This window comes from Leucoraja erinacea, chromosome 37 (genome assembly GCF_028641065.1).
Source record: "Leucoraja erinacea ecotype New England chromosome 37, Leri_hhj_1, whole genome shotgun sequence".
Taxonomy (NCBI): Eukaryota; Metazoa; Chordata; class Chondrichthyes; order Rajiformes; family Rajidae; genus Leucoraja; species Leucoraja erinaceus.
In genome coordinates, this window is record NC_073413.1 from 9,406,458 (window position 1) to 9,432,733 (window position 26,276).

Here is a 26,276-nt window from a genome sequence, read left to right on the forward strand (position 1 = left end):
GGAGGAGACCCAGGACAGAGAGGTCGGAGACGGAGTGGGAGGGGGAGTTGAAGTGCTGAGCCACCGGGAGGTCAGCTTGGTTATTGCGGACATATATTCAATGGTATATGGACACACTGATCTGTTCTGTATTTATTTATGCCTACTATATTTTGCTGTGCTGAAGCAAAGCAAGACTTTTATTGTCCTATCTGGGACACATGTCAATAAACTCTCTTGAATCTTGAATCTTACATACAGTCTCAGTGGACTATTTCTATACACTGTACTAACCGAGGATGGTGCAAATAACGATACCTGTACTTTACTGAACAGGAAGCAAAAAAATAGAATTTCACTGTACATCGATACATGTTATAATTAAGTACAATTGGGCCTTAAATCCCTTAAACTCCAACAAGAAGTTACACAATTTATTTGAAAAGTATTTTGTGCTACATATTGTGTTAAATAATCCAACATTGTATTTTCAGGCGAAATTTCGTAGGAACTGTAGATGCTGGTTTAAACCGAAGATAGACACAAAATGCTGGAGTAACTCAGCGGGACAGGCGGCATCTCTGGAGAAAAGGAATGGGTGGCGTTCTTCAGACTCTGAAGAATGCCACCCATATAGGAGCAGGGAGGTTCTACTGCAGTTGTACAGGGTCTTGGTGAGACCACACCTGGAGTATTGTGTACAGTTTTGGTCTCCAAATCTGAGGAAGGACATTATTGCCATAGAGGGAGTGCAGAGACGGTTCACCAGACTGATTCCTGGGATGTTAGGACTGTCTTATGAAGAAAGACTGGATAGACTTGGTTTATACTCTCTAGAATTTAGAAGATTGAGAGGGGATCTTATAGAAACTTACAAAATTCTTAAGGGGTTGGACAGGCTAGATGCAGGAAGATTGTTCCCGATGTTAGGGAAGTCCAGGACAAGGGGTCACAGCTTAAGGATAAGGGGGGAAATCCTTTAAAACTGAGATGAGAAGAACTTTTTTCACACAGAGAGTGGTGAATCTCTGGAACTCTCTGCCACAGAGGGTAGTTGAGGCCAGTTCATTGGCTATATTTAAGAGGGAGTTAGATGTGGCCCTTGTGGCTAAGGGGATCAGGGGGTATGGAGAGAAGGCAGGTACGGGATACTGAGTTGGATGATCAGCCATGATCATATTGAATGGCGGTGCAGGCTCGAAGGGCCGAATGGCCTACTCCTGCACCTAATTTCTATGTTTCTATGTTTCTATTCCTTCTCTCCAGAGATGCCGCCTGTCCCGCTGAGTTACTCCAGCATTTTGTGTCTATCTTATAATGCCCCCTGTCTGTAGTTCCCGCTCTGTATTGGACAAACACATTTAATGCATAATCGACATACATTTTCTGCAATCAGTTTCTTTGTAGCGAGTTCTTTACTGACACCGCTGGCTCTCATTTGGACCAGGGTAGAGTCTTGAGCTACACCGATCTTTGTATGATCATCTCCTGATGATCTTGCCTTGACCTGGCCGACCTTTGGCCCTTGCCCCATGTCCCGTCGCCAAGGGGTTACCGGGGATTCAATCCCGGCTCGATCTGGCCTCCGGTTGACAATTAATGGCGGCTTTGGCTCGATGGGGACCTTTCTCCCTCAGAAGCTAGAGTTTCTTCCTTGCCCACATGGGCGGGAAAAGTTTTGAGGGTTACGGGCTAAACATGGGCAGGTGGGACCACCTTAGGTGTGTCATCTTGGCCAACATGGGCGAGTTAGGCCTGTTTCCGCCAAGTCTGACTCCATGGCTCTGAAACCATGGTTGTTGCAACACATATCATTTAAAATGGGTTAATTTGCTTTATCCTCATAACATAACCAGTGATCGATGATCCATCCAGCCAGGGTTATACATCGGCCGACTGCATCCTCCTCCAAACCAGGTAGCTTAATCCTTGGCTTGGAGCGAGGCATCTCTTTAAGTTTCCCGTCCGATTTTGTAAGAGCAGCAAGAAAGAGACCGTTCACAAACTCAATGAAGAAGCACAAGTTCTTCACCGAGGACATTTAGTTCCCCCACGTCCAGTTTAAATGTATCTTCTGACGGTTAATGTTGATGGAGTCTTCTCTCTCTCTCTCTCTCCATCCGGGGTGAAGTGAAGTACGCGATGCAACATACACTTGTCGTGCACCCGTAAGAATAACAAACTAAACTAAACATCTGAGAAACACAGAAGGAAGTGGTTCAAACGATGACACAAAGTGCTGGAGAAACTCAACGGGTCAGGCAGCATCTCTGGAGAACATGGATGGGGGAACGTTTCAGGTCGGGACCCTTCTTCAGACACAAAGTGCTGGAGTAACAATAGACAATTGTTATTGTTATTGACAATAGACAATAGACAATAGGACATAGGTTTAAGGTGAAAACAATAGGTGCAGGAGTAGGTCATTCGATCCAGCACCGCCATTCAATGTGATAATGGCTGATCATCCCCAATCAGTACCCCGTTCCTGCCTTCTCCCCATATCCCCTGGCTCCTTTATCTTTAAGAGCCCTATCCAGCTCCCTCTTGAAAGTATCTAGAGAACCGGCCTCCACCGCCCTCAATGACACAAGGTGCTGGGGTAAGTCAACAGGTCAGGCAGCATCTCTGGAGAACATGGATGGGTGAGGTTTTGTGTCGAGACCCTTCTTTAGATTGATTGTGTTAAATACCTTATTTCAAAAGCAGGGGCAAAGATCTGCAGGAGATGACCTCAACATGAAACCTCAACGTGGATAGATATTCACAGCAGAAGACAAAGGAGCCAGTCCCTTGAATAGCATCAAATCAATCCCTTTGATACCTATATTGGAAAGGGTGCAGTGAAGATTTACAAGGATGTTGCCAGGACTAGAGGCTCTGAGCTATAGGGAGAGGTTGAGCAGGCTGGGACTTTATCCCTTGGAGCGCAGGAGGATGAGGGGGTGATCTTATAGAGGTGTATAAAATCACGAGAGGAATAGAATGGGTGGATGCACAGAGTCTCTTGCCCGAGAGTAGGTGAATCGAGGACCAGAGGACATAGGTTTAAGGTGAAGGGGGAAAAGATTTAATAGGAATCTGAGGGATGGAATGAGGTAGTTGAGGCTGGGACTATCCTAGCGTTTAAGAAACAGTTAGACAGGGGCATGGATGGGACAGGTTTGGAGGAATATGGGCCAAACGCGGGCAGGTGGGACTAGCGTAGCCGGGACATGTTGGCCGGTGTGGGCAAGTTGGGCCGAAGGGCCTGTTTCCGTGCTGTATCATCACTCCATGACTCTATATCGACTGGCTGTTGTATTTGCTGTGAACTTGCTTGAGAGAGAGATACGGGTCAGTTTCCACCGCCAGGTTCAGGGACTTGGTCTTGTAAACACCGGGGCATTGCTGAGCCAAAGGGTCCTGAGAAGAGGGGGTGTCTGTTGGAGCCTTGTCGAAGGTTAAGCCATCAGATGCGAGTCTGTGGGCCCTTTCATCCTCCATGCCCGCCAATGAGAGGTGGGGGCCAAAGAAAGAAGAGGACGGGAATTGGAACAACCCCTCGAAAGGACAATTAGTCTCCTTTGATGGGTTGACCTGGCTTGCTGGATTACCAGGGTGCGGTAGACCTGCTGGACTCCCATGTTCTCTTGGTGGTCCGTCTATTTCCTCCTCTGAGGTTTCTCCAGCGTCGTGGGGCCCTGGGTCTTCCCCGTCCAAGTCGAACCCCTCGTTCCCCGTGGGAGAGTCCGGCGAGAAGCTGCTGTCGTAGAGGGAGTCGTCGGAGGAGGTGAGGCAGCGGTAGGAGCGGCTTCCCTCGCTCCCCTCCCGCCGGCTGGCCGGCTTGTTGCTGAAGTAGATCTTGCAAGGGTAGGCGTCGCTGGCCTTGGAGCAGTCGAACAAGAAGTAGCCCTGGTTGGCAAAGCTGGACGTGGACGAGTCCCCGGTGCTCCTGAAGCCGCTGCTGTCCCAGGCGACGTTCTGCTCGCACGACTGCGTGTCCTTCAGTTCCGAAATCTCCACCGAGGATATTTCCGTGGCCAGATCGTCGGTGCTGCTGAAGGAAGCGGGGAATCGCGTACCCAGCCATCGCTGCAGGAACAACAAAGGGGGGGAGAGACGGAATTTAGGCATTTTCTCTTTTTTGTTTTGTATGGATTTATTGACATTTGATCTGTTCAATTAATTTAATCAATCTCTGTAAAGCACTTTGGTTCAAATATTGGTTTTGTTGAAAAGTGCTATATAAATAAACATTATTATTATTATTATTATTATTATTATTATTATGAGAGAGACACATTTCACAACTGAAAGGAAACAGTTTCGGTATAGCTTTCGGTTTATTGGTGTCACGTGTAACGAGGTACAGTTTAAAGCTTTGTTTTGCAAGCGATTCAGACAAATCGGCACGGTGGCGCAGCGGTAGAATTGCTGCCTTGCAGCTCCAAGGACCCGGGTTCGATCCTGACTACAAGTGATGTCCGTGATGGAGGGAGGGGTGGTTGGAGGGAGAGGGAGAATTTCTCTCGACAGAGCGTGAGAAATTTGTGATCAGCGTGAGAGCGTGAGAATTTGACAAAGTGCGTGTCTCACGCTCAACGCTCAATGCGTGAGAGTTGGCAGCCCAGGCACATACATGTGATCAGCATGTATTGGGCTGTAGGTGCATAATTGCTTGCTATGTGTATGCATGTATATATGTGCATACACATATGACTGTATACATGTGGAGGGAGAGGGGTGATGGACAGAGTGTGGGAGGGTATCATAGGTGATAGGAACAGAATTAGGCCATTCGGCCCATCAAGTCTACTTCACCATTCAATCATGGCTGATCTATCTCTCCCTGCTAACCCCATTCTCCTGCCTTCTCCCCATAACCCCTGACACCCACACTAATCCAGAATCTGTCTATTTCTGTCTTAAAAAATATCCACTGACATGGTCTCCACAATGAATTCCCACCCTCTGACTAAAGAAATTCATCCTCAGACATAGACATACATGCACACACGCACAGAAATACACTCACATACACATAGAGAGACACACACAGACACACACACACAGAAATACACTCACATACACATAGAGAGACACACACAGACACACTGCACAGAAATACACTCACATACACATAGACACACAGACACACACAAATGCACATATATACATGCATACACATAGCAAGCAATCATGTACACATGCACATACAACCCAATACATGCTGATCACATGTATGTGCCAGGGCTGCCAACTCTCACGCATTGAGCGTGAGACTCACGCATTTCGACAAATTCTCACGCTGATCACATATTTCTCACGCTCTGTCATACATGCAAACACGTACAGACACAGGGTGCTCCGGTTTCCTCCCACCTCAAAGTACATGCGGGTTTGTAGGTTAATTGGCCATTTGTAAATTGCCCCTGGCGTGCAGGGAGCGGATGAGAAAGTGGGGCAACATGGAACCAGTGTGAATGGGGTAATCGATGGCCAGCATGGACCCATTGGGCCGAAGGTCCTGCTTCCACGCTGCAGCTCCAAACGAAACTAAAATAAACACTGCACCAGCAAACATACGTGGACACACACGCACACGTACATGCACACGCACGCACGCACACAAACACACACATCGACTGGCATGTACAGATGTGACTTTGCACTACTTTGAAAAACCCACAAACCAAACAGTCATAAGAAAAAAGAGGAAAGAAATACTCTTATTAATATCTTGAAAGTAGGCTTCACGTACTAGCTCATCAAACTGATATATCCTTTCTGAAACTGGTGTGGTTTCAATCTTGTAACGGCTGTCTCTTATTGCCAATGACTCACTCCACTTCTCCTGTGTGGCATAAAGGTCAGATTTCAGTTGCAACCTCACACGGTCTTTGTCAGCATGCTTTCTCTCGACTGAGAATACTAACCAATGTCGAACGTTTCCCTGGGCATTTGGGACTGGGCACCTGATATTTACAGAGGGAAGAGGGGAGTCTCCCTGTCCGTCTGCTCCTGGGCCCGGCCAAGGTGGCCATTCGCGGGTCCAGGCAGCAGGTAGTCAGCTGCCTGCACCTTTTCCGTGCCCGCACTATGCCTGTGCCCGCGTGTCCCTGGAGCGGGAACACCCGGTGTCCACGGGGGCTCTGGAGGCCTTCCCTAAACGCTGGTCACCAAGGGAGGCCAAGTGTAATGTTGACAAAATTGGCGATATATTAATTTCATGACCGTTTGTTTGTAAACTCAATATAGGCAGCCTTTGATTGTGTTAATACTCCATATGCTTGCTTTTATTTTCTGAATAAAAGCATTTGTATATTTAAAAAATGACACTACTTGGCTCGGCCATTGTGCGGCACGATGGCGCAGCGGTAGAGTTCCTGCCTCACAGCACCGGAGACCCGGGTTCGATCCCGACTACGGGTGCTTGTCTGTACGGAGTTTGTGCGCTCACCCCCGCGATCTGTGTGGGTTTTCTCCGGGTGATAATGTTATCCCATTTCCCCACCACTCACTGCACACCAGCAGCAATTTAAAGTGGGAGATTGCAACCTTCACGTGGCCCGCCCTGTTTCGACGAATGCAATCAACCCGGCGTGCACAATCAAATAAGATCAAATAGAATAAGTTGTCCTACAACTTTAGGCTGTGCACGCCATACGCAAGAAGAAGCAGCAGCAGCAATTTACAGAGGGCCAATTAACGTACAATCACGCACGTCTTTGGGATGTGGGGGGAAGACCCGGGCACCCGGAGGAAACCCTCGCGGTCACAGGAAGAACGAGCAAACTCCACATAGATGGCGCCCGAGGTCAGGATTGAAAATGGGTCCAGTTTAGTTTGGTTCAGCTTGGTTTAGGTTAGGGATACAGCATGGAAACAGGCACTTTAGCCCACCAAGTCCTGACCAATGATCACAAATACACTAGTTATATCCTAAGCACTAGAGGCCAATTAACCTACAAACATGCAGGTATTTGGAGTGTGGAGGAAACTGGAGATCCCGGAGAAAACCCACGCAGGTCACTTGGAGAATGTATAAGCTCTGTACAGATAGCAGTCGTGGTCAGGATCGAACCTGGGCCTCTGGTGCAACTGTTCCGCTGCGCCACCGTGCCGCCCATGACTCTACCAGCTCTATAATCCCACACAGGTAGAGAGGGAGAGCGTCTTCGGCTCACGAACAATGGGGCCACATTTCTCACTTACCTGAAAGTTGCCTCCGTAGGTCGAGTTCAGCTCATGAAAGAATTTGCTTGGATCTGGAATGGGGAGCCCGTAGAGTGCCTTCAGTCGGGATCTAAGGACAATCAAATCTCGTTAGAATAACGGGCGAAGGAGGAGCAACAGAGGGAGAAGGAGGTATAGACACAAAAAGCCAGAGATGGCGCGCGAAGATTTTGTACATCACAAAATCCTGCGACGCCGCGTGCGGTAGCTGCTCGTCACTGCCTATGTCATCACGCACCATGCGCGCGTCACGTGTATGTCACGACGTGCGTGTCGTGCGCCGTGACGCGTAAATGTTGTCGCGTAAATTACGTGCAAATGACGGCCAAGTGGGACAAGCCCTCAACTCAGCGGGACGGGCAGCATCTCTGGAGAGAAAGAATGGGTGACGTTTCGGGTCGAGACTCTTCGTCAGACTGAGTCGGGGGCGAGGGAACCGAGAGATATGGAAGGGTAAGGTGTAAAAAACATGGAAACAAAGAAACATAGAAAATAGGTGCAGGAGTAGGCCATTCGACCCCTCTAGCCAGCACCGCCATTCAATATGATCATGGCTGATCATCCAAAGAATTCCACAGATTAAACAAATTCCTCCTCCTCTCCTTCCTAAAAGAACGTCCTTTAATTCTGAGGCTGCGACCTCTATCACGCCACGACTCGATGACTCTAAACACAACTACAGCATTGCGGGGAGATTGTCGGGGGTGGAGGTATTGAGACTGGAGGCAAACAGGAAATCTCAGCATCAAAACATCTTCAACTCATTTATTGTCTGCCCCAGCTGACCTGGAATGTTCTAGAATCATCTTACCTCTTCGATGCAAACTGCATAATGACCAGAACAGCAACCACTAACAGGATCCCGGCCAACGAGAGAGAGATTGATAAGACACTGTTTTCCTGTTGAACTGGGGGGAAAAAGTGGGAGAAAAGTTCAGTTCAGTGAAGTGCAAAGTACAGCTAATACACTTATTTAAGGAGATAGTCACACACTGCATGGAAACAGGCCCTTTGTTCCATGCCAGCCAAGATGCCCCATCTAAACCAATGTCAAATATCAATGCAAAAAAAAAGAGTATTGACTTAGTGAAAGGTACAGCATGAAAACAGGCCCTTCGGCCCACTGAGTTCATGCTGACCATTGATCACTTATTCGCACGAGTTTCATCGAAGATTGACACAAAATGCTGGAGTAACTTAGCGGCCCAGGCAGCATCTCTGGATCCGGAATTGTTGCCTGTCCCGCTGAGTTACTCCAGCATTTTGTGGCAATCTTCGAAGTAAACCTGTACGCACTAGTTCTATCGTATCCCACTTTCTCATCCACTCCCTACAAACGAGGGGTGATTTATAGAGGGCCCATTTAACCTCCAGACGTGCACGTCTTTGGGGTGTGGAGGGAAACCGGAGCACCTGGGGGAAACCCACGCGGTCACGGGGAGATGGTGCAAACTTCACACAAGGACAGCACCCGAGGTCAGGATCGAACCCTGGTCTCTGGAGCTGTGACCTGCTGCGGTGCTGCGTGCCACCCCATCTGTTTTGAATTGTAAGTGTTGCCAAAGGTGAACTTGAGTTGCCTTTAGTTTAGTTTAGTTTAGTTGAGAGATATAGCGCGGAAACAGGCCCTTCGGCCCATCGAGTCCGTGCCGACCAGCGACCCCCGTACACTAACACTATCTTATACACACGAAGGTCATTTTAAAGTTATACCAAGCCAATTAGTATCTTTGTAGTGTGGGAGGAAACCGAAGATCCCGCACAAAGCCCACGCGGTCATGGGAACAACGTGCAAACTCCGTACAGACAGCACCCGTAGTCGGGATCGTACCCGGGTCTATCAGGAACTCTGGCGCCGCGCCATCGTGCCGCCCCTGGTTTGGACTGTAAATATTGCCAAAGGTGAGGTTCTGTTGACTTGTCAACTTGGACACACTAATAGTGTTAGTGGTGAGCTGGCGGTCCGTGTCGCACTAGGATTAGTGCCGCCACACTACTGACGGCACACGCTGAGTGTGATCGCTCCAGGGACCAGCGCGGACGGTGTAGGAATCTTTCCACTGACTGGTTAGCAGGCAACCAAAATCTTTTTGCCGTATCTCGGTACACGTGACTAAGTGTAAATAAACAAAGCTAAAACTCAAATGTTAACCCAATCATTCCTGGGATATTATAGTTCGGTTTAGAGATTCAGCACGGAAACAGGCCCTTCAGACAACTGAGTCCACACTGACCAGCGATCCCCGCACATTAACACTACCCTACACACACTAGGGACAATAGACAATAGACAACAGGTGCAGGAGTAGGCCATTTGACCCTTCGAGCCAGCACCGCCATTCAATGTGATAATGGCTGATCATCCCCAATCAGTACTCCGCTCCTGCCTTCTCCCCATATCCCATAACTCCGCTATTTTTAAGAGCCCTATCTAGCTCTCTCTTGAAAGCATCCAGAGAACCTGCCTCCACCGCCCTCTGAGGATGAGAAATCCACAGACTCACCACTCTCTGTGAGAAAAAGTCTCCGTTCTAAATGGCTTACTCCTTATTCTTAAACTGTGGCCCCTGGTTCTGGACTCCTCCAACATCGGGAACATGTTTCCTGCCTCTAGCGTGTCCAAACACTTAACAATCTTGTATGTTTCAATGAGATACCCTCTCATCCTTCTAAACTCCAGAGTGTACAAATCCAGCTGCTCCATTCTCTCAGCATATCACAGTCCCGCCATCCCGGGAATGAACCTTGTAAACCTACGCTGCACTTCCCCAATAGCAAGAATGTCCTTCCTCAAATTAGGGGACCGAAACTGCACACAATACTCCAAATGTGGTCTCACTAGGGCTCTGTACAACTGCAGAAGGACCTCTTTGCTACTATACTCGATTCCCCTTGTTATAAAGGCCAACATGCCATTCGCTTTCTTCACTGCCTGCTGTACCTGCATGCTTACTTTCATAGACTGATGTACAAGGACCCCCAGATCCCGTTGTACTTCCCCTGTTCCCAACTTGACGCCGTTCGGCCCACCGAGTCCGCACCGACCAGCGATCCCCGCACATTAACACTGCCCTACACACACAAGGGACAATTTACATTTATACCAAGACAATTAGCCTACAAACCTATCAAGTAAACAAAACACTTTACCAGCAGAAGCTTGGGATTTCTTGGTTTTCCATTTTGCCGCTTTGCTCCATTTGCTCCAAGTGCCTCCGTAGAAACCCTGAGGGTCTTTAGTTATCGCACGAATTTGTGCCATATAGATGGCGTCAGGTTTTACGTTGGTCGAGTCAATCTGTAGCCTGTGTTCTTTTTGCTGAACCTGATGTGTCTGAGCAGTCTGAAATCGAAAGGTTTTGACAGGTCAGAGGCGGGTGGGTATGCAGATCGAGCTGCCAGAGTGGGTACTTCTGTCTGTTAGTTTAGAGTCAATAGACAATAGGTGCAGGAGTAGGCCATTCGGCCCTTCGAGCCAGCACCGCCATTCAATGTGATCATGGCTGATCATCGACAATCAGTACCCCGTTCCTGCCTTCTCCCCATATCCCCTGACTCTGCTAGTTTTCAGAGCCCTATCTAGCTCTCTCTTGAAAGCATCCAGAGAACCTGCCTCCACTGCCCTCTGAGGCAGAGAATCCCACAGACTCACCACTCTCTGTGAGAAAAAGTGTTTCCTCGTCCCCTTTCTAAACGTTGCCTATCTCCTTCGCTCCATAGATGCTGCTGCACCCGCTGAGTTTCTCCAGCATTTTTGTGTACCCGCTAGTTTTGGAGTTGCCCACCCATCTGCGTTTGTGTCCAAGTTTACAGGGGAACAGAAGTCAGACGTACCTTCCATGGGTCATTCTCAAGTTTGTACCGAATCTCATATTCTATGCAGTCAGATAAACGTATATCGTAGTCAGTCTGCCAGGAGAGGACTGTCATTGTGTCGGTGTTGTTCACCACAGTCAAGTTCTTCAGTGGCTGGAGCTGAACTGTGAGCAAGAACAAGAAACATCAATAAGGGAGGGGCATCACGGTTGGGGGCGCAGCGGTAGAGTTGCTGCCTCACAGCGCCGGAGACTCGGGTTCCACCCTGACCTCGGGAACTGGCCGCACGGAGTTTGTACGTTCCCCCCGTGTCCTGCGTGGGTTTTCCCCGGGTGCTCCGGTTTCCTCCCACACTCCAAAGACGTGCAGATTCTTAGGTTAATTGGCTTTGGTCAAATTCTAAATTGGCCCTAGTGTGTGTGTAGGATAGTGCTAGTGTACGTGGATCGTTGGTCAGCAAGGACTCGATGGGCTGACAGGCCTGTTTCTGCGCCTTATCTCTAAAGTCTAAAGTCCAAAGGAGACCGAAGGAATTGCAACACCTTGAATGTGTTCAATAGACAATAGACAATAGACAATAGGTGCAGGAGTAGGCCATTTGACCCTTCGAGCCAGCACCACCATTCAATGTGATCATGGCTGATCATCCCCAATCAGTACCCCATTCCTGCCTTCTCTCCATACCCCCTGATCCCTTTAGCCACGAGTTCCACAAGGTCTCGGCCCGAAACGTCACCTATTTCAGTTTCTCCAGAGATGCTGCCTGGCCCGCTGAGTTACTCCAGCTTTTTTGTGTCTATCTTCGGTATAGAACAGGCGGATATGTGGGATTGGTGCAGTTTGCTCTTTAAATGTTCACTGATAGAAACGAAAGATAGAAAAGGTCATGAAATGCCAGAAGTGTTTCTATTCTTTAATTACACAGGTCGGCTGGGTGTAAAAACAAGGAAGTGAAGTTTCCCCGGCAACAGGTGGTGGCTGAGATACAGTTAGAACCATGCATGCCAGTCGCAAAACTGGGGCTTTTCACCCACCACCAATAAAAGGTTAAACAGCGCTTATTAGACTTTCAAAAGGGTTTTAAATTGTAAACATTGATGAGTTGGCCTCCACCCTTCACAGATCCAGGCAAATGGGGCCTTCCCTTCCTAACAGCCATCAGGCTATTAAACACTACAACCTCTAATAAGCTGAAATACATAGGACTATTATTGTTATTATTGCACTATTATTATGTGTGTGTGTGTGTGTGTTTATGTGTGTGTGTGTGTGTGTGTGTGTGTGTGTGTGTGTGTGTGTGTATGTGTGTGTGTGTGTGTGTGTGTGTATGTGTGTGTGTGTGTGTATGTGTGTGTATGTGTGTGTGTGTGTGTGTGTATATGTGTATATGTATGTGTATATATGTGTATGTGTGTGTGTGTGTACACAACATAGAATATTGTTATTATTGCACTATTATTGTCTGTTTTTTATGTGTTCCTATGTGTATAAATAAATATATATATATATATATATGTGCGTGTGTGTGTGGGTGTGTATATATGCCCACACACATATATATATATAAATATATATATAAATATAAATATATCTGTATATATATATGTGAGTGTGTATATACATAGTTAACTTTTTCTCTCGTTTATTATAATGTTTATTGCGTGCCATCTTTACATATTGTGTTGTGCTGTTGTATGTAAGAATGTCATTGTTCTGTCTGGGATATATGACAATAAAACACTTGACTCTTCACTATTAATAAAAGCAGGATGATAAAACTCCTTCAATTATAAAGCTCAACAACGTTTGTACACAAGACCCCTGGACTGAGCCTTGAACCCGTGTAAGTGTTACGTTACTGTTGGTGGAAGACGTTAGTGAGGCCGCATTTGTAGTATTGCATAGGAAGGGAATGCAGATGTTGATTTACACTGAAGATAGACACAAAATGCTGGAGTAACTTAGCGGGACAAGCAGCATCTCTGGAGAGAAGGAATGGGTGACGTTTTGGGTGGAGGCCCTTCATCAGACGCAACTAAGGTCAGCTTCACAACACAGTGACATTTACTTTCAGCCTCAGTTCAGGTAGAACCTGTGGGGAGAGTTTGCAAATTCACTGTTGAAATTCTGTAAAAATCCAAGCAATAAGAAAACATATGCATTTTTAAAGCGACTTAGAAAATCCTAGTGTGTCTAAATCCTGGAATGGGAGCGGCACGGTGGCGCAGCGGTAGAGTTGCTGCCTCACAGCACCGGAAACCCATCTGAAAACGGTTCGATCCTGACCTCGGGTGCTGCCTGCATGGTGTTTGCACATTCTTATTGTGACCACGTGGGTTTTCTCCGGGTGCTCCGGTTTCCTCCCAAACTCCGAAAACGTGTAGGCTTGCAGGATTTCTGTAAATTGTAAATTGTCCCTAGTGTGTGTAGGGATAGAGGTCGCGTAATGGGACGGTCGCTGGTCGGCGCGGGCTCGATGGGCCGAGGGGCCAGTTTCCGTGCTGAATCTCTAAACTAAACTAAAAACGAAATATCCTCTCCATTTATTGATTTTCTAAAGCGGTGAATTGGTTCAACACGGAAGCTGGACTGAAACCTGAATCCAGAACTAGATGAATAATTACACTTTAATATCTATGGACCTATCTCCAAAATTGTGTTATCGGTAATCACCTCTGGTTTTTTTTCCCTCCCCTCTCTATTAGTGTATAGTTTCCTTTTCCCCCCCTCTTATTTCTTTTCTTTCTATAGCTCTATCTTTCAAAATTTCTTTATAAAAAATAGAAGCTTTGTATATATGGAATAGGTAAGCAAATCGTGTTTTGGTTATTATATGTATATGCTTCTAATAAAAATATTATATAATTTTAAAAAAACTAAATATCCTTGCCATCAGGGTCCAGACCAGTGGCAATAAAGTTTTCATTCATCATTCATTCATTCCTGCATTCATTCATCATTCATTCATTCATCATTCATTCATTCATCATTCATTCATTCATTCATTAATCAATCATTCATTCATTCATTCATTCATCCATTCATCATTCATTCATTCATTCATTCATTCATTCATTCACTCATTCATTCATTCATTCATTCATCAATCATTCATTCATTCATTCATTCATCCATTCATCATCATTCATTCATTCCATCATTCATTCATTCATTCAATCATACATTCATTCATTCATTCATTCATTCATACATCATTCATTCAATCATTCATGCATTCATTCATACATTCAATCAATCATTCATTCATTCATCCATTCAATCATTCATTCAATCATCCATTCAATCATTCATTCATACATCCATTCATACATACATTCATTCATTCATTCATGCATTCATGCATTCATCATTCATTCAATCATTCAATCATTCATCATTCATTCATTCATTCAATTGTGAGGGTGTAGAATGTGGCGGTGATCGCTGGTTTGCATGGACTCTGTGGGCCGAAGGGCCTGTTTCCGCACTGTATCTCGACAGTCTCAAGGCAAAATGATGGCGTCCACTTACTATTTTCCGCTGGTATAAACTCGGGAATGCTTGCAACGGCAGTGGTCAGCCCATTCCTGGTGCATAGCAGCGTGATGTTGAAGGCTTGAGATGCTGAGAAGAAAGGCACATTGAGAGAACATCTCCTGCCCTGCTTCAGTCCATTTACCGGGGCACACGTAACTGGATAAGGATTCCTTTGAAAGCCAAACGTGGAAGAACAAGGGACTATGAGAATAGCAAACTAAAAATACGATTCGGTAGTGTCAAAAATAAATAGCAAAGCTTCGAGAAAGCAGCAAGGGATAGGGCTAGGTAGAGTGCTGAAAAATCCTCATCATGTGTTAGAATAATTCTGTGCGTTAGAGCAGGTTGGAACTGAGCAGGTGTAACCAAAACTCAGTACGGTCTACCTTAGTCAGAAGGAATGGGTGACGTTTTACAAGCATATGGTGCAACATAACCTTAGAAATTATATGTTTCAGAGTGAATGGTGGGTAAAGATATGAAATAGGTATATCTCTTCCAATCTCTTTCCTTTTATTTACTTTCTTTTTCTCTATTTCTTTTTTTTTTCTCTTTTTTCCACTCTATCCCCTTCTACCTTCTCTTCGGGCTTTCTTTACTATCTCACGAACTAACACTATCATCACTGCTTATGATATTATTTTCTTCTCTATATGGCTTGTCTCATTTTCTGTTCTATTCTGTTAAATTTGAAACAAGAAGTTGTACATGAACTGTAATATCTCATTTTTCATAGCAAAAGGATTTGTTGACCCCTTGTTGCTCTTCTAGGGAGATGCTAACTGCATGTTGTTGGCTCTGTACTGTACACTGCACAATGACATTAAATTGAATCTGAATCTGACTTACAATATTTTCGATTTACGATGGGCTTATTGGAATGTAACCACATCTATATGTGATGGTACGGGCTTGGAGGCATATGGGCCAAATACAGGAATGTTGGACTAGTGTGGCTGGGACGTGTTGGTCGGGGTGGGCATGTGGGGCCAAGGGGCATGTTTCCACGCTGTACAAGTCTATGCCTCCATGTCAGGAGCAGTGTGATAGAAGCACAGAGGTGTCTGGCCTTCAGCCAAAGGAGGTGTTGTTGGGGGTTTGACAACCTTCTTCCTTTGGAACATCGTGTTGTTTGTTTAGTCAGAATGCGGCTTCAGCGCTCAGGCCTGCGACTACACCACAACATTTCATGAGCTCGATCTGAAGGTCACACTCAGTGGTTGTGGAGGGATTTCGCACGTCAAGACACAGTCCTCCTCCACAAGTTGTGTTCAAGGAGCAAGATGCCCCCCCTGTTCTCGTTACAGTGAAGGGAACCTGGCTGGGGAATTACAGCGCAGGTTCACGAGATTGACCCCTGGGATGGCGGGACTGTCGTATGAGGAAAGATTGAAAATACTAGGCTTGTATTCACTGGAGTTTAGAAGGATGAGGATCTTACAGAAACTTATAAAATTATAAAAGGACTGGACAAGCTAGATCCAGGGAAAATGTTCTCAATGTTGGGCGAGTCCAGAACCAGGGGCCACAGTCTTAGAATAAAGGGGAGGTCATTTAAGACTGAGGTGAGAAAAAACGTTTTCACCCAGAGAGTTGTGAATTTATGGAATTCCCTGCCACAGAGGGCAGTGGAGGCCAAGTCACTGGATGGATTTAAGAGAGAGTTAGATAGAGCTCTAGGGGCTAGTGGAGTCAAGGGATATGGGGAAAAGGCAGGCACGGGTTATTGATAGGGGCCAATCAGCCATGATCATAGTGAATGACGGTGCTGGCTCGAAGGGCCGAAGGGCCCAATGGCCTCCTCCTGCGCCTATTTTCTATGTTTCTACGTTTACGAGAATGATACGGCATGGTGGCACGGCGGTAGAGTTGCTGCCTTACAGCGCCGGAGACCCGGCCTGACCACGGGTGCTGTCTGTACGGAGTTTGCACGTTCTCCCCATGACCCCGTGGGTTTTCTCTGAGATCTTCGATTTCCTCCCACACTCCAAAGGTGTAGGTTAATTGGCTTGGTATAAATGTCGAAATAGTCACTAGTGTGTGTAGGGTAGTGTTAATGTGCGGGGTCACTGGTCAGTGCTGGCTCGGTGGGCCGAATGGCCTGTTTCCGCGCAGTACCTCTGAAGTAAAGTAAAGTAAAATAAACTAAACTAAACTAAACTAAACTAAACTAAACTAAACTAAACTAAACTAAACTAGTCTAAACTAAATGATCCCAGGAATTATCCAGTTAACAAATGATTTAGTTTAGTTTACATAGTTTATAGTCACATGTACCGAGGTACAGTGAAAAGCTTTTGTTGCGTGCTAACCAGTCAGCTGAAAGACAATACATGATTATAATCGAGCCATTCGCAGTATACAGATACATGACAAGGGAATAACGTTTAGTGCAAGGTAAAGCCAGTATAGTCCGATCTAAAATAGTCCAAGGGTCTCCAATGAGGTAGATAGTAGTTCAGGGCCACTCTATAGTTGTGGTAGGATGGATTGATGGCATTAGGCACTGGTGGAGAGAGAGTCTAGGACCAGAGGCCATAGCCTCAGAATAAATGGATGTACCTTTAGAAAGGGGATGAGGAGGAATTTCTTTAGTCAGAGAGTGGTGAATCTGTGGAATTCGTTGCCAATTCAATGGATATTCTTAAGGCGGAGATTGACAGATTCTTGATGCGTGTGTGTTTGTGTGTGTGCAGGCGTGTATGTGCACAGCTGTTAATGCAATGGATGTGTGTGTTTGCGTGTGCGTGTGTGTGTGTGTTTGCGTGTGTGTGCAGTCACGCATGTTCACATTTGTTAACGTGCTATACTGGTGTGTGTGCGTATACATGCATGTGAATATGTTAGTTAATGCCCATGCATGTGTGAGCATGTGTGTGCATACACACATGTGCATATGTTTGTTGATGCCCGTGCATGTGTGTGTGTGTGTGTAGAAGTGCGTGTGCATATGCTTGTCAATGCACGGTACATGCGTGTGATTGTGCGTGCGTGCTTGTATACCATTGGTATCTTCTTTCACAATCTAATGTTGTTACTATTTAGGGTATTTCTGTCCTTCGTCTTACAGTGGTTTTATCAATAAAAGTTCTCACCCAAAAAACCACTTTGACACGATGTCTTGAAAAACATATTTTTCTTCTTTTGTTTGGTGATCAGGTGGAGTTTGCGGGCTGGGGGGTGGAGGGGGGGGGGGGGGAGCTACTGGAGCTGGGAGGAGGCTTGCCACCTCCACAATTCAATCTGATGTTATTGAAGCAACGACCAACGCCTCTACTTTGAAGGCTTAGGAAGTTTGGCATGTCCCCAACAACTCTCACCAACTTCTACAGATGCGCCACAAAAAGCATTTTATCGGGACGGTTCGCGGCCTGTTTTGGGAACAGCCCCATCCAGGACCGCAAGAAATTGCAGTGAATTGTGGACGCAGCCCAGACCATCACACAAACCAACCTCCCTTCCATTGCCTCCATCTACACCTCACGCTGCCTCGGCAAGGCCAGCAGCATCATCAAGGACCAGTCTCACCCTGACAACTCCCTCTTCTCCCCTCTCCCATCAGGCAAAAGGTATAGAAGTGAGAAAGAGCACACCTCCAGATTCAGGGACAGTTTGTTCCTAGCTGTTACCAACAACTAGGGAGCAGTGTTGAGCTTACTGGCTTAACCTTGCACTTGATGTTATTCTCTTATCCTGTATCTGTACACTGTGAATGGTTCAATTGTAATCATGTATTGTCTTTCTGCTGGCTGGTTAGCGCGCAACAAAAGCTTTTCACTGTACCTCGGTACACGTGACAATAAACTAAACTGAACTAATGTATCTTCCATAACCTCCATACTAATCAAGAATCCATCTATCTATCTCTGCCTTAAATACATCCACTGACTTGGCCTCCACAGCCATCTGTGGCAATGAATTCCACAGATTCACCACCGTCTGACTAAAGAAATTCCTCCTCATCTCCTTCCTAAAAGAAGGTCCTTTAATTCCACGGCTGTGACCTCTACTCCTAGACTCTCCCACTGGTTGAAACATCCTCTCTGTCCAAGCCATGTGTTGGCGATCAAGATTCAAGATTCAAGATTCAAGATAGATTTAATTGTCACGTGTGCCTGATGGCACAGTGCAATGAATTTCCATACAGCCATACAATAAAAAATCAACAGGACACAACACACTATAGGGTTTGACATAAAACATCCCCACACAGCAGAATCAAAGTTCCCCACTGTGTGGGAAGGCACCCAGTCACAGGGAGAATGTACAAACTCCATACGGACAAGCAGCAGTAGTCGGGGTCGAACCCGGGTTCCTGGCGCTGTGAGGCTGCAACTTCACCGCTGCACCACCGCTGCACCACCTAATATCTTATTTGCGTTCTGCACTGCCTTAATTCTGCACAGTTTTTTAAAACTTTTCATTGACGAGTATACTTTAGGTCTGATTTATGTTTTCTGTGTTGTCTGAGTCTCCGAGGCTTTTTATTTGTGCATGGATATGTAGGGACTGGAGGGATATGGATCATGTGCAGGCGGAGAAGACTAGTTTTAGCTTAGCTTCATGCTTGGGATAGGCATTGTGAGCTGCACAACTTGTTCCTTTGCAGAAGATAAGCCACAAAATGCTGGAGTAACACAGGCAGCATCTCTGGAGAGAAGGGAGGGGTGACGTTTCAGGTCGAGACCCTTCTTCAGACAGGGAGAACATGGGAGGATTCTGGTCATTGCTAATAACCTTGCAGAACTGGTCTCCATTGTCCACTGGGCTCGTTCCAATACTCCACTGCACGATGCAGCATGATGGTGCAGCGGGTAGGGTTGCTGCCTCACAGCGCCAGAGACCCGAGTTCGATCCTGACTACAGGTGCTGTCTGTATGGAGTTTGTACGTTCTCCCCGTGACTTGCGTGGGTTTTCTCCGTTTTTTCCCCCCACACTCCAAAGACATATAAGTTTGTAGGTTCGTGGTTTTTGGTATAATTGGAAATCGTCACTAGTGTGTGTAGGGGAATGTTAATGCATGGGGATCGCTGGTCGGTGTGGATTTGTGTGGGCTAACAGAACCGGTTTCCACGTGGTGTCTTGTTCAGTTCAGTTTGGTTCAGTTCCATTTATTGTCACATGCAGTGAAAAGCTTTTGTTGCGTGCTATCCAGTCAGCCGCAAGACAATACATGATTACAATCGAGCCATTCTCACTGTATAGATACATGATAAGGGAATAACGGTTAGTGCAAAATGTGTCGGAAGGAACTGCAGATGCTGGTTTAAATCGAAGATAGACACAAAATACTGGAGTAGAATAACTCAGCGGGATAGGCAGCATCTCTGGAGAGAAGGAATGGGCGACATTTTTGGTTGAGAAGTGGCTGAACAAGGGTCTCGACCTGAAACGTCAACCATTCCTTCTCTCCAGAAATGCTGCCTGTCCCGCTGAGTTACTCCAGCATTTTGTGTCTATTAAGGTTTAGTACAAGGTATCTCTAAACTAAACTAAACGCTGACTACAGATGAGGGAGGGCTGAGGGCATCTCCTGCTGATGTTGATGGTGGTGGATGTTGTCCCTAGCGAGGTGCTGTTGTCACATACATAGATTCAGATTCAGATTCAGATTCAGATTCAGATTCAGTTTTAATTGTCATTGTCAGTGTACAGTACAGAGACAACGAAATGCATTAAACAGTGATGGCAGCGGTGGGATTCGAACCCACGCCCCCGAAGAGACTGGAGCCTTAAATCCAGTGCCTTAGACCGCTCGGCCACGCTACCGGCTAAGAAACACAGAAACATAGAAAATAGGTGCAGGAGGAGGCCATTCGGCCCTTCGAGCCAGCACCACCATTCATTGTGATCATGGCTGATCGTCCCCAATCAACAACCCGTGCCTGCCTTCCCCCCACAAACCAAACTCACAACAAATTCAAACCAAACTCACGTGTTAGGCCTCAAATTATCCACCCAGACTTGGCACGAGTTGCTCAGGGAAACGTTTTGTGACCAGCAACATGTCACCTCGCTGACATAATCCACTGCGCACTTCAGATCTTTGTTCTCTGTTCCAAAGACACAACGCAAGGCCCGTCAGTTTTCACTCGGGGATTTCCAAGCCCTTCACGGGTCCTTCGTGGGGAGTGGGAAGGAACCGAGCAAATATGGAAATTAAATACCTGCTGGTACTTACCGCATTTATATCCAAGGTTCGTGGGCCAGATGGATGCGGTGAAGATAATCAGGATGATTCCTCCCATCCTCTGACCTGTCTGGAAGAGTTGAAGGGTCAAAGGTACAAAGGTCAATGGTCATCGCTTCTTTATTGTCACAGGCACTTGGGTGGCACGTTAGCGCAGCGGTAGATTTACGCCACCGTGTCCTGACACGTTTTGGGTCGGGACCCTTCTTCAGACTGATTGTAGGAGCGGGGCGAGAGGGGGGAAAGCTGGTATAGAGGTGAGGGGCAGGACAAAGCCTGGACTGTGACAGAAACAGAGAAACATTGAAATTAGGTGCAGGAGTAGGCCATTCGGCCCTTCGAGCCAGCACCGCCATTCAATATGATCATGGCTGATCGTCTAAAATCAGTACCCCGTTCCTGCTTTTCCCCCATATCCCTTGATTCCTTTAGCCCTCAGAGCTAAATCTAAGATTGAAAAGACCAGGCTTGTATTCACTGGAGTTTAGAAGGATGAGGGGGAATCTTATAGAAACATTTAAAATTATAAAAGGATTGGATAAGCTAGATGCAGGAAAAATGTTCCCAGTGTTGGGCGAGTCCAGAACCAGGGGCCACACAGTCTTAGAATAAAGGGGAGGCCATTTAAGACTGAGGTGAGAAAAAACGTTTTCACCCAGAGAGTTGTGAATTAGTGGAATTCCCTGCCACAGAGGCCAGATCACTGGATGGATTCAAGAGAGAGTTAGATAGAGCTCTGGGGGCTAGTGGAATCAAGGGATATGGGGAGAAGGCAGGCACGGGTTATTGAATGGGGTACTGATTGGGAATGATCAGCCATGATCGCAATGAATGGCGGTGTTGGCTCGAAGGGCCGAATGGCCTCCTCCTGCACCTATTTTCTATGTTTCTTTGTTTCTATGTTTCCAACTCACTATTGCAACTCTCTCTTAAAGTTGCCCGATACCAGCTGGGAAGAAACTGTCCCTGAATTTGGAGGGGTGCATTTTCACACGGACTCGGTGGGCCGAAGTGCCTGTTTCCATGCTGTATCTCAAAAACTAAACCAAACTAAGCTCTCTGCTGTGGAGGTGTGGTCAACACATGAATACATGGCAAAGATAGACACAAAAAACTGGAGTAACTCAGCGGGACAGGCAGCATCTCTGGAGAGAAGGAATGGGTGACGTTTCGGGTTGAGACCCTTCTTTAGACTTTGGACAGGTATAGAAACATAGAAACATAGAAATTAGGTGCAGGAGTAGGCCATTCGGCCCTTCGAGCCTGCACCGCCATTCAATATGATCATGGCTGATCATCCAACTCAGTATCCCGTACCTGCCTTCTCTCCATACTCTCTGATCCCCTTGGCCACAAGGGCCACATCTAACTCCCTCTTAAATATAGCCAATGAACTGGCCTCAACTACCCTCTGTGGCAGAGAGTTCCAGAGATTCACCACTCTCTGTGTGAAAAAAGTTCTCCTCATCTCGGTTTTAAAGGATTTCCCCCTTATCCTTAAGCTGTGACCCCTTGTCCAGGACTTCCCCAACATCGGGAACAATCTTCCTGCATCTAGCCTGTCCAACCCCTTAAGAATTTTGTAAGTTTCTATAAGATCCCCCCTCAATCTCCTAAATTCTAAAAGGTATAAGGCAGCTTTGCTATGCAGAGCAAGATGTCACAATGAAATTTGACGGCAGCTACCATGGGGAGAGGGGAGTAGGAATTTAATACGTTCTAGGAGAAATTAGGCCATTCGGCCCATCAAGTCGACTCGTACCTTCACTACCCCGTTCCTGCCTTTTTCCCCATATCCCTTGATTCCATTGGCCCCAAGAGCTATATCTAACTCTCTCTTGAAAACACCCTAGTTTCATGATCAGGCTACTGATCCATGGCCATGAACTGAATTACTGAAATCCCCTCAGCCTTGAGTTCACACTTTGCATTCAGGGCGCAATGGTTTGTAGGACAAAGGGTGAACACGCAAACAGGAACTGTTTGTCAAAACAGACTGGCCACTGACTTTTAAAAGTGGCGATTTATCAAAGAATCGAACATTTAGCACAGGAAACTGAATCATAGTTCCTGTGCAGTAAGATGGTGCTACAGTGAGATGTTGTCACAGCTTGGCTGAATCTCCAGATGGTGTTAAATTGATCACACCGAGGGGCCAGTCAACAAGGTTTCTGAACATCTTATGACCTTTGAAGGGCACAGAGTGCTGGAGTAACATTGAAACATAGAAAATAGGTGCAGGAGTAGGTCATTTGGCCCTTCGAGCCTGCACCGCCATTCAATATGATCATGTGGTGATCATCCAACTCAGTATCCCGTACCTGCCTTCTCTCCATACCCCCTGATACCTTTAGCCACAAGGGCCACATCTAACTCCCTCTTAAATATAGCCAATGAAATCAAAACTGTACTCAATGCTCCAGGTGTGGACTCAGCGGGTTAGGCAGCATCTCTGGGGAACATGGATAGGTGACGTTTCAGGTCAGGGCCCATCAGTCCTGGAGAAACTGACTAGCTGACGTCTTGGTTAGTACGCCTGTCAGGGGTTATGGGGAGAAGGCAGGAGAATGGGGTTAGGAGGGAGAGATAGATCAGCCATGATTGAATGGCGGAGTAGACTTGATGGGCCGAATGGCCTAATTCCGCTCCTATTCCTTATGACCTTATGGTAAGACGCGAAACGTCACCTATCCATGTTCTCCAGAGATGCTGCCTGACCCGCTGTGTTACTCCAGCACTTTGTGTCTTTTTGTGTATAAACCAACATCTGCGGTTCTTTGCTGCTGTATTATAACCCCATCTTAAGTCAATGGTCTACCTGATAAAGGTGCCAAACTGGCGACTGTGTAAACTGTAATAGTGTACTGCTACTATACACTTATATACACTAATATACACTCTACACTTTAAATGGGCGTGGGACTTGCTAGTACCCGCCGGGGGCTTTGACTTTGACTTTGGGAGAGGAATGGAGAGCAGGGGAGAGACAAGACTTTGCCTTCCATCACAGTGAATCTCCTCCTCACTGTGTTTGTGTAAATTGTGTTGGTGTGTGTCTTGGTTCTTTACCAGCTGCACCACTGATTTGTAACACCCCACGCGCCCCCACCAGCATGCCCCCTTAATTCCCTTCTCTTCCCTGTGCCCCAGGTGGATTTACACCCATTTAGGAGGGAGAGATAGATCAGCCATGATTCAATGACGGAGTAGACTCGATGGGCTGAATGGCCTAATTCTGCTCCTGTCAACTATGGAACTATGATCTCCCTTTCGTGTTCCCTGCCTGTCATTGCCTGCTGGAATGCCAATGGTCTGGGTACAATCTTGGTGCCATTTTAATGGCATCAAGTGAAAAGGGGGCTGCTTCTCCAAGGAGTCCCCTTTGTCACTATAGTTTAGAGATACAGTGAGGAAGCAGGCCCTTCGGCCCACCAAGTCTGCCTGCCTCTGGTGAACCTGCAGAGCCATTTTCTCCAAACCGCATGTTTACGATACCAAAAAACCAAGTAGGTGCAACAGGCGAACTTTCTCTCCAAGTGTCGCCCGCCTACAGGCTAGCATTTCCGTCAAGAACTGCTCAAGCGAAACTCTAGTAGGCGTAATCGAAGTTAGGTGGCGCAGTTAATAAAACTGCCGGGCTTCCGGGTGGTGACTTGTGACAACATTGGTGAGGCTAGATTGTGAAGAAGGGTCACGACCAGCAAACGTCACCCATTCCTTCTCTCCAGAGATGCTGCCAGTCCCGCTGAGTTACTCCAGCATTTTGTGTCTATCTTCTTCGGTTTAAACCAGCATACGCAGTTCCTTCCTATACAGGGTAACTTGACATATCTCCAAAGACTCTTCCCAAATTCCATAGAAGTATCCTTGGTTTGACAACTCCGCTGCCATGACCACAGGGCATTCGAGGAATTGTGGATGCAGTCTTCCATCAAACACACCAGCCTCCTCCCCACCTCATCAATTCCATCAATACTTCACGCTGCCTCAGGAAAGCAGCCGATATATTTAAGGGCACAAAAAGCTGCAGTAACTCAGCGGGACAATAGACAATAGACAATAGGTGCAGGAGATCGCCATTCGGCCCTTCGAGCCAGCACCACCATTCAATGTGATCATGGCTGATCGTCCCCAATCAGTACCCCATTCCTGCCTTCTCCCCATATCCCCTATTTTAAAGAGACATTCTGAAGAAGGGTCTCGACCCGAAACGTCACCCATTCCTTCTCTCCAGAGATGCTGCCTGTCCCGCTGAGTTACTCCAGCATTTTGTGTCTATTCTCGATTTAAACCAGCAAGCATCTGCAGTTCCTTCCTACACAATATATTGAAGGACCAGTCATACCTTTAGAGACACAGTGAGGAAACAGGCCCTTCGGCCCACCAAGTCTGCCTCTGTGGCCTGTGCACCTGACCTGCAGAAGCCTGTGGCCAAAGTGGCAGAGCCTCCACGTATGGACACGGCGAATAACGGTTCGGAACGTGGGAGGAGACGGGAGCAAACCCACCCGTACAAAATCCTGAACAGACAGCACCCGTCGTCAGGATCGAACCTGGGCCTGTGGCGGTGGGAGGTGGCAACTCTACCGCTCCGCCCCACAGTGTGGAGGTGAATTAGATGAGAATTCACATCTCTTCCGCTGCAGTCCCAGGCGTGGGGTTTAAACAGCTGTGTCTCTGCACTATTAGAGTGTTTCTGGCAGGAGAAATTTTGAGGGAGAGGGAGAAAAGGGAAGCAGAGTGTAGCTGAGCTCACTGCTGCACCAGCTACTTGTTGATGCCACTTCCAATCAACACTTATTATTTCCTGTTTTCTTCCCAGCAGCTAACCACAGACCACAAACAATCTTTCACCTCATTAAAGGCTCACATTTTCACTGTGTTCCCGGTCTGTGCAATAGACAATAGACAATAGGTGCAGGAGTAGGCCATTCGGCCCTTCGAGCCAGCGCCGCCATTCAATGTGATCATGGCTGATCATCACCAATCAGTAACCCTTTCCTGCCTTCTCCCCATATCCCCTGACTCCGCTATCTTTAAGAGCCCTATCTAGCTCTCTCTTGAAAGTATCCAGAAAACCTGCCTCCACCGCCCTCTGAGGCAGAGAATTCCACAGACTCTCACCACTCTCATCGCCTATCTCACCAGGGACTAACTCTACAGAACGTTTTTCCTTCCATTATTTATTATGTAAAAGAATATGTGTGTTATGATTGTGTTTATAATTTGTTTGGTTGTTTTGTTGTTTGTCTTTTGCACAAAAGTCCGCGAGCATTGCCACTTTCATTTCACTGCACATCTCGTATGTGTATGTGACAAATAAACTTGACTTGACTTGACTCTGTGAGAAAAAGTGTTTCCTCATCTCCGTTCTAAATGGCTTACCCCTTATTCTTAAACTGTGGCCCCTGGTTATGGACTCCCCCAACTGTACTGAGAACTTCACTCATCTTTTGCAGAGTTAGATAGAGCTCTTCGGGCTAAAGGAATCAATGGATATGGGGCAAAAGCAGGAACGGGGTGCTGATTTTAGAT

At 46.7% G+C, this 26,276-nt stretch overlaps 1 protein-coding gene and 1 non-coding gene across 2 annotated transcripts in view; both read right to left on the minus strand.

Annotated features, from left to right (window-relative positions):
- The window catches only part of LOC129713932 (interleukin-2 receptor subunit beta-like), a 45,027-nt gene that overhangs the window by 192 nt on the left and 18,559 nt on the right, over positions 1-26,276 (minus strand). Inside the window, exons 2-9 of the mRNA XM_055663340.1 lie at positions 20,733-20,811; positions 20,487-20,604; positions 14,545-14,720; positions 11,032-11,177; positions 10,348-10,540; positions 8,009-8,105; positions 7,177-7,267; positions 1-4,053 (exon numbers count right to left, since the gene is read on the minus strand). The exon at positions 1-4,053 is cut by the window's left edge and continues 192 nt beyond it. Coding sequence (XP_055519315.1) covers positions 3,262-4,053; positions 7,177-7,267; positions 8,009-8,105; positions 10,348-10,540; positions 11,032-11,177; positions 14,545-14,720; positions 20,487-20,604; positions 20,733-20,799 — 1,680 coding nt within the window. The 5' untranslated portion in view covers positions 20,800-20,811 and the 3' untranslated portion in view covers positions 1-3,261. The remainder of the gene's footprint in view (positions 4,054-7,176; positions 7,268-8,008; positions 8,106-10,347; positions 10,541-11,031; positions 11,178-14,544; positions 14,721-20,486; positions 20,605-20,732; positions 20,812-26,276) is intronic.
- On the minus strand, positions 20,238-20,320 carry trnal-uaa (transfer RNA leucine (anticodon UAA)). The gene has a single exon. It is a non-coding gene; the product is annotated as a tRNA-Leu (tRNA).